Raw genomic sequence first — 9717 nt, 5'->3', positions numbered from 1 at the left:
AAAAAAAAAAAAAAAAAAAAAAAAAAAACTCCTTTCATTTATACTGTTTTTTCTTTAGCAATAGAACAGGATAAAAAAAAAAGTACAAAAATTAATGAAAGTTCAAATTGCAAGAGATCACTTATTTTTCCCTAACTCAGTCAACAGATTTTAAAGAATCAGTTTTTCAATGTACTCAATTATTTTTTAAAGGCACAGTGTAAAACAGGCTTTACAAGGTTTGCTTGTGAAAAGAGGAAGCTATTAACTTTCAATTCACTCAATGGTAGAAGTCCATCCAGTAATAGGCCTGGGAAACAGGACAAATCTCTAGTACTGAATGAAAATGCTAATTATAACCGGATCTGCTGACCTTATCTGAACATTCCATGTGCTTTCCTGCCTCTGCCTCTATGAGCATAATAATCTTTCTGACCATCTCCTTCACATGTCAAAAGACTTTTCATCCCTCAAATTCCATCATAATTGCTACCTCTTTCATTACAAAATTCCCGCTTACCCGACAAAATATAATCTCTCCTTCCATTGATCTCTCATAGTACTTTTCTGCACCTTTCTTAAGACATCATTGTGCTTGCTTCATCTTCTGATACAAAATTATAAACTATTCAACAACAGGGAGGGTTACTTAGCTATGTTGGTTTTCCTGGGGTGCCAAGCACAGTGCCTTCCCCACAGAGGATACTGAATAAATAGTTATATTAGATTTGCCTACGCAAACTCCCAGCATCATAGAGAAGAGAGAGACTGTAGACCTAACAAAGCATCAAACATTAAATATACATTTTTATTGATAACCTATGGTGGTAATACAGATAATTATTTTTTCAATAATCCATCTATCCATCCTTAGTATCAGTTACTAACTCTTCCATGTTCCAACAAAAGTTAAACAGCAATGGTTTCAAAATGAACGATTAAAATCGATCTAAATGCACCTGTGCAGCCTGACCAAAACCTATTTTTGAAAATAATCAAGTATTAGCCTTCTTAAAACTAGAATTAATACAGAAGAAAAAACTGACATAGGCTATTTACTCATAAGGAAAGACTACGAAGAATGTGCTTGCTACACAGCAGGTGAACAACAAAACCATTTATTACTATATACATCTGGTCTCACTTCCTTCACTTATAACCCTTAAAACAGATCAGACATTTAGACATTTGCCAATTAAAACACAGTTTACTTAGGCTAGGCGCAGTGGGTCACACCTGTAATCCCAGCACTCTGGGAGGCCAAGGCAGACAGATCACGAGGTTAGGAGGTCAAAGGATCGAGACCATCCTGGCTAACATGGTGAAACTCTGTCTCTACTAAAAATACAAAAAATTAGCCAGGCTCAGTGGCATGTGCCTGTAGTCCCAGCTAGTTGGGAGGCTGAGGCAGGAGAATCACTTGAACCCGGGAGGCAGAGGTTGCAGTGAGCCGGGATCATACCACTACACTCCAGCCTGGGAAACAAGCAAGACTCCGTCTCAAAAACGCCACCACCAACAAAAAGAAAACATTTGTTTAATGTGCTCCCAATGTCCAATGACCCATTTTCTTATCCAAATCTTAATTTCCATTTATTAACATATTATATCACTTAAAAATCAAGAAATTACTATGGTGATGCTACCCTTACCAACGCTTGGGACTTTATAAGTAACTCTGACAAAGAAAAGAATGAACCAAGCAATCTGGTTCTATTTTATAAATAATAGCAATAAAATAGTTAACATACCCAAAGAAAAGAAACCAGTAATGTCAAAAATATATCAGTTGCATTATATTTTCTCCAAAATGAGAAACATTTAGGATTCAAAATTTATAACTAAGCACTTAATAAGGTAAAAATGCTAACCCCACTGGTCACTAAACACAGGGGAAAACGTGATCAAAGATTTAAGCACTGTAGGCTCAAACCCTCAGCATGTGTCAATATTTCTAAATCCATTAATTTAAGGATCAGTATACTCTACTAGAAAATGTATGCTTAAGATATCAACTCTTCAGTAATGAATTTATCATCTAAACTCTGAAATATGACAGTGAAATTCTATCTGATCTATTTCCTGTCCAGTAGGTAAAATGCATGTAACTCATGAAGCAATGATCATCAAGGCCTCTCATGAGCCAATGGCACTGTTTTTCCCCCACAGCTCCACCAACTAACAACACCTACTGGGGGAGCACCATGGGAACCGAGTAAGACCTCACATGAGTCAAAAATCATCTACCCCGTATCACATAAATGGCTGAAAGTAAGTTCCTTACTGATGCTGAAAACCTCGTTAGTATTTTGCTTGTTTTAAACTTACTCTTGGGCCTGGTGTGGAGGCTCACACCTGTAATCCCAGCACTTTGGGAGGCCGAGGCAGGCAGATTACTTGAGATCAGGAGTTTGAGACCAGCCTAGCCAACATGGTGAAACCCTTTCTCTACAAAAAACACAAAAATTAGCCAGGTATGGTGGTGCACACCTGTAATCCCAGCTGAGGCAAGAGAATCGTTTGAACTTAGGAGGTGGAGGTTGCAGTGAGCTGAGATCATGCACTACACTCCAGCCTGGGTGACAGAGCGAGATTCCATCCCAAAACAAATAAACAAACTTACTTTTCCACCAATTAGGGGCAGAACATGCATCTTTCCAGTCAAGCTGTCTTTCACAGATGATACTATCAGGCAGGTCCCACATAGGATGACTTGGCGTCTTGTCCATCGGTTCACCGGCAACTGCATTTTGCCTTTACGGACATTATACATTCCTGAGAGCTGAATCCGTTCAGAGCTACCTGTGCTGTGAGGTTTTCCTGAAATAAACACAAGCAGACATATTATTCTTTAAAAATGGACCCTCTTCCTACTCATCTGCATACCAGATATACAAACTGGATAACAAGGGAATAATTCAAGGGAAAGAACCTAATTTATAATTGAGAGAAATGACAACTGTGGTAACGGAATTATGGTAAGAACTATATTTCCACATGTATACTTAATATTAAGTGAAGAGCATTTTCCACAAAACCCTAGGAAAACACTATTTTAACTCCCTGTTTTAACTGGCTTTATTTTCTTGCGTATCTTTCACAATTAAATTTTACACTGGAAAAGATTTCAAGATGTTTATGAATGGTTAGAGTTATTTAAATACACTAAGAAGAAAACATTACAGCCTGAGATAGAAAAATAACATCTAATATCTTACATTTAATAAAACTAATCAGTTTAATGAAATTAACTACTATTTTTCCTCATACAGATATTCAACGTATATTTACTGTGAAAGAAACGTAAGAAAGAAAATATTTTTCTTAAAATTACTATTATTTCCTATTAGAAATGATTCTCAGTAATCCATGAAGAATGGGTACTACAATGCTTATGACTTATGGAAAGGAGCACAGAGACGGAGAAATAAGCAATGAGACTAAAAGACAGAAAGAGGCTTGAGAAAGGTCTGAAGAGTTTTTACTTTTCAAATGGAAATGAATTTGGCAGAATTAGTCAGGCAAGTCCTATCAACTTAATGGGAGAAATATTGTGACTGACAAGAACACAGTGACAGAGTCATATAAGCAACTAGAAAAGTATTTCCCCAGTTCTAGATACTGAATATACAATATCGAAGAGTACCAAAGCCCCTGCCCAGAGATAAGTTAATAAAGAATATTTGTACTGTAGTAGGACCCCAGTCAGGAATAATATATTTATTTAGAAGTCAGACTAGTTGCCAAGGGCTGGCAAAAGAAACAAGTTCAAGAGAAATTATATTCTTATTCATATTAAAAATCAACATAAATACCAAGTGGTTTTGATACATGTCTAATACTTATTAGGGAACAGGAAGAGCAACAGCTCTAAAAATAAATAACAGAAGCTCCAAACAGTATCTGAGCCTTCCCAATACATACTTGGGGCAGAGATGTTAGGAAATAAGCCATAGGTTTGAATTTCACTTCTTCTTTCTCTCAGTAGATCAAAATGTTTTATAAAATAAATACTTCACACTACATAATTTTTCTGAGGCTGGGCCAGGATGAAGTATAACAGTGATTCAGCTACTTGAACCAGGTGCCCAGCAAACAACTATACTGTTAAAGCTCTCACTGGAAAGGTACTGTGTTGTCTGTCTACCACATGTTAGTTTTCCCACAAATGAGTACAGAGCCCAGACAACGATTCAAAACAGATGTGAGATGTGACAGGACAAGGGCTGCAAATGATGGATCAGACACAGTCATTCACATGTCCCATTCTGCACAAGTTCATTTATACCCAGAGAGGAAGACCCCTGGGTTTCCAGTCTAAGAGCTCCTTTCTAGACAACAGGCTCTTCCTATGGAGAAGTAAGAGAGAGGAAAAGACCAAGAGTAATAAAAATGAAAAGCACACAAAGGACTAAAAATAACGGACAATAGGCAACTTGGTTTCCAAAATCCAATTTCCTTGACATAATAAACTAATGCTATTAAAAGATTTGAGCTGATGTGTACGTACACACACACACACACACACACACAGAGAGAGAGAGAGAGAGAGAGAGAGAGAGAGAGAGAGAGAGAGAGAGAGAAGCAGGCATTTTATTCAGCCCATGAGAGAGTGGCTTCAACAATACTTGTTAACCTGTCACATTTACGCAGTCCTGTGAAGAATCAGACTAGAGAAAAAGAGAACAGGGGTACATAAGGGCTGGCCCTTCAATTCTCCAACTCCATATACATCCTACAGAAAGCCCTAAAGCAAATCACCAGATAGACTGGACAAAGGTCAGAAGGGATCTTTAACAGAGTACGGATACATCAATAGATACTGGCTCTTTATTCCCTAGTCAGAAAAACTCCCAAGAGCTCTGAATAGTCCTGGAGCCCAACAGTCAGATCAGCCTGTCCCGGGAAAACCCTAAACATCCCAGTCTGAATCAAATCTCTCTGGTCTTACTCTGAATGAATTTCAATATCCCTACTGTCTGTCCTCTCCCTGGGTGTCCCAGATCAGATGTGGGTATGCACTAACTAAGTGGGCCCTGGAGAATAGGGAGATGAATGAGGTAGTATATACCTAGACAATCACCCAGGTGCACCCTCCTTTTTATCAGACTTCCTTGTTCTATGACATAAGAAATTATTTTTGCTCTCCCTGATAATTTTCAAAATTCTCAACCCAGAGGAATTCCAGTTACCCTATGCTCTAATAAACACTGATAATACCAAAGTAACTCATGTGTACCAGTTTAAAGCTGGGTCAGTTGTTTAGCTTTTACTTTAGAAATGTTACTCTAATTCCCTACAGACTTAAGGCATTTTTACATGATCCAGGAGGAAAAACAACAGCAAAAGCAAACATTTCAAGCTGTCACAGAAACATGACAACAGAGAGTGATCTGAAAACATATTCATATATTTTATCTTTTATTTATTTACTTGGCACATAGTAGGTAAGGTGATCTATACTAGTCTATTTATAAACCAGACATGGGCCCACTGGTTGGGCCCACTTGTAGAAAATTACAGCACAATGCTAAAGAATCATACTAGGGCCTCTGGATTTTGATTACATACTCAAGGATCCTCTCCAAAACCAAAATGACAGTTCTTTTTTCACATAGTAAAATTGTTTTTTAAAAGAGGGGGCAAAAAGGTACATGAAATGTCCATTATAAGCCACTATGCTAGATGCTGGAGGTATAAAGAAAATGTTCTCTGCACCAAAATTGCTTAAAGCAGAATCTAAAAATATAGTCCAAGAACGATATATATCAGCATCATGTAGATTTCTATTACCACAGTCCTAGATTTTAAACACTGGTAGCCAAGGCCTGAGACCTGCATTTCAGCAGCCACAAATAGATATGTAAATTTTGTAGCCATAAATCTAAAATAATAAGTCATTCCCCAAAGCCAGCTTAATTTTCTAACAAATGTATTCCTCACATTCATGAATTCAGGGTTTTAATTCTGTCCTACCTGACTGCTAGTTTAATCTTTTCATGTCACATAAAGCTACCTTAAAAATATAATGAAAGCAATGGACCTCCAGATTAAAAAAAAAACCAAAAACCATAAATATGCATAGATATCATATTTGGCAGATAACTGTAGTAGATTCATTTGACCATGCCCACGAGAATAAAGGACGGTGAAATCATTCAGTAACAAGAACCTATTCCCATTTCCTTAAATTACATTCCAAATGTGAGGAAGTGATGGTTTGAAATTAATTTCTCCTATAGCCAAATTTAGTCTTACAAAATTATTTCTACTTTAATTGGATTACTGTATTTTTTATCTTTCTTACCTCTTCCTTCACATAGTCTGCCTATCTCAAGAGGCTTAACCTACCTAGCAAACTATTTAGGCAGATAATATTTATCTTGATATTTTTTTCCAATCAAAAAGAAGCTCATAGAGTATTAGAGTGATAGGTCTACCATAATCACTATAATTAAAAATATATCTGGGCTGGGTGCAGTGGCTTATGCCTGTAATCCCAGCACTTTGGTAAGCCAAGGTGGGAAGACTGCTTGAGCCCAGGAGTTCAAGACCAGCCTGAGCAACACAGTGAAACCCCGTCTCCATTTTAAAAAATGAGCTGGGAGTGGTGGCAGGCACCTGTAGTCCCAGCTAATCAGGAAGTTGAGGTGGGAGGACTGCTTGAGCCCAGGAGATCAAAGCTCCAGTGCGGTATGATCATGCCATCGCACTCCAGAGCCTGGGAGATGGAGCGAGACCTTGTCTTTCAAAAACAAGAAAGTATATAAATATGTAATATATATAAATTTTTTTTATATTTTATATAACATAAATATATATTTTTTATTTTATATATTTATATAAAATATATTTATAAATGTATATTTTTATAAATATATTTTATATTTATATAATTTATATAATATATTAATAAATTTCTATAATATAAATTTATTAATATATCGGATTAATATATAAATTAATACCTTATATAAATTTATGTGTATGATTATGTGTATATTATATATATACACAAACATACATATAAACATATACATAATTATATATTATATAAATATATGCAATTATACATATATTTGTACATTATATATTTAAATATATAAATTTATATATATAATATACATATGTAACATATTTATACTATTAATTATACATATACATATATTTATATATAATATACATTTATATTATATACTTTTACACTTTTTTTTTGAAAGACAAGGTCTCGCTCCATTCTCCCAGGCTCTGGAGTGCAATGGCATGATCATACCACACCGGAGGCTTGACCTCCTAGGCTCAAGCAGTCAGTCCTCCCACCTCAACTTCCTGATTCACTGGGACTACAGGTGCCTGCTGCAGTATTGTATATAATACAGTAATTGTGTTTAATATATAATTTATATTTTATATATATGATTTATATTATCTATATATAATATATATTTATATAATTATACATATATTTAGATTGTATATTAGTTATATATTAACTAAGTTATATATAGTTATATTTATTATATGTAATAAATATATATTTTTGATACTGGGTCTCATTCTATCACTCAGGCTGGAGTGTAGTGGCACGGTCTTGACTCACTGCAACTCTGCCTCCCAGCCTAGCCACCCAAGTAGCTGGGAATACAGGCATATGCCATCATGCCCAGCTGATTTTTGTACTTTCTGTAGAGACAGGGTTTTGCCATGTTCCCCAGGTTCACTGATTTTCTATTGCTTTTCTGTCTTATGGGGGTTCCATTTTTTTTCATTGTTATTGGTTATCCCTTCTTTTACTAATATGTATTTTTTCTTTTTTAAAGACAAGAGTTTCACCATGTTTCCCAGGCTGGTCTCAAACTCTTACACTCAAGTGATCTGCCCACCTCAGCCTCCCAAAGTGTTGGGATTACAGGCGTGAGCCAATGCACTGGGTCCATCTTTTACTAATTTTGAGATTCTCTTCCTTCTAAACACTGCTTGATTGCATCCCACAAATTCTGGTACACTGTGTTTTAACTTTCCATCAATTCATAGTACTTTCTAGTCTCCTTTTATTTCTTCTTGCACACATAGCTATTTTGGAAGTATGTAGTTTAATTTACATGTATTTGGGGGTTATTTCCAGCTATCTTTCTTTCCTTGGTCTCTGGTTTAATCCCATCATGGTCAGAAAATGTTCTTTGTAGGAATTAATTTTGAAAATATTTTGTTCTCACTTTGTCTTACTGTGCTGAATTTAAAACAAAACAAAATTATACTTGTTTTATATAGCCGGGCACGGTGGCTCAAGCCTGTAATCCCAGCACTTTGGGAGGCCGAGGCGGGTGGATCACAAGGTCAAGAGATCAAGACCATCCTGGTCAACATGGTGAAACCCCGTCTCTACTAAAAATACAAAACATTAGCTGGGCATGGTGGCGCGTGCCTGTAATCCCAGCTACTCAGGAGGCTGAGGCAGGAGAATTGCCTGAACCCAGGAGGCGGAGGTTGCGGTGAGCCGAGATCGCGCCATTGCACTCCAGCCTGGGTAACATGAGTGAAACTCCGTCTCAAAAAAAAAAAAAAATTATACTTGTTTTATAGTATAGAATATGGTCTCTCTTGGTAAATGTATTAGTCAGTTTTCATACTGGTATAAAAAACTGCCTGAGACTGAGTAATTTATTAAAGAAAGGGGTTTAATTGACTAACAGTTCAGCATGGCAGGACAGGCCTCAGGAAACTCACAACTTGGGTGGAAAGAAGGAGAAGTGCTAAGCGAAGGAGGGATGATCCCCTTTTAAAGCCATCAGGTCTCATGAGAAGTCACTCACTATCATGAGAACAGCATGGTGGAAACTGCCTCCATGATTTAATTACCTCCATCTGGTCTCTCCTTTGACACATGGGGATTATAGGAATTACAATTCAAGATGAAATTTGGGTGGGGACACAAAGCCTAACCATATCAATGTTTCATATGTACTTGAATGTGTATCTTGCTATTGCAGAGTGCATTATTCTTATAAACTGAGGTCCAGTTCGTTAAGAGTGCTAGTCAAGTCTTCCATATTTTTAATAATTTTATCTGCTTATTCTATCAAAGATTGAGAGAAAGGCATTAAAATGTTTTCCTATAACTGTGAATCTATTTCTTCTTGCAGTTCTATCAGCTTTTGATTTATGTATACTGAAGTTCTATTTAGGTGCATAAACATTAGGATTGTTGTATCTTTTGGAAATATGGATCGCTTTATGATTATGAAATGACCTTATCACTGATTATACTGTTTGCTCTAAAATCTACTTTATCAATACAAATATAGCCACTCTATTTTTCTTATAATCAGTGTTACCAACATTTATATTTTTTCATCTTTTTACTTTGAACCTATATGGTCTTTATATTTAAAATGGGTTTCTTGGCCAGGCACAGTGGCTCACACCTGTAATCCCACCACTGTGGGAGGCTAAGGTGGGTGGATCACCTGAGATCAGGAGTTCAAAACCAGCCTGGCCAACCTGGTGAATCCTCGTCTCTAAAAACACTAAAATTAGCTGGGCATGGGGACACCTTTAATCCCAGCTTCTCCGGAGGCTAAGACAGGAGAATCGCTTGAACCTGGGAGGCGGAGGCTGCAGTGAGCAGAGTGCATTGCGCTCCAGCCTGGGCAACAAGAGCAAAACTCCGTCTCTAAATAAATAAATAAAATAATAAAATAAAATTGGTTTCTTGTAGGCAGCAATTACCTCTTTTTT

The 9717-nt window shown here is 36.6% G+C and overlaps 1 protein-coding gene across 1 annotated transcript in view; it reads right to left on the bottom strand.

Moving 5' to 3' along the window:
• PHLPP1 (PH domain and leucine rich repeat protein phosphatase 1) overlaps positions 1 to 9717 on the bottom strand; it is a 249363-nt gene that overhangs the window by 128564 nt on the left and 111082 nt on the right. The window contains exon 2 of the mRNA XM_037738637.1: positions 2603 to 2799. Coding sequence (XP_037594565.1) covers positions 2603 to 2799 — 197 coding nt within the window. The remainder of the gene's footprint in view (positions 1 to 2602; positions 2800 to 9717) is intronic.

This window comes from Cebus imitator, unplaced genomic scaffold, assembly GCF_001604975.1.
Source record: "Cebus imitator isolate Cc_AM_T3 unplaced genomic scaffold, Cebus_imitator-1.0 Scaffold55, whole genome shotgun sequence".
In the NCBI taxonomy this organism is placed as follows: domain Eukaryota; kingdom Metazoa; phylum Chordata; class Mammalia; order Primates; family Cebidae; genus Cebus; species Cebus imitator.
This window is presented reverse-complemented; position numbering and strand designations above follow the sequence as displayed.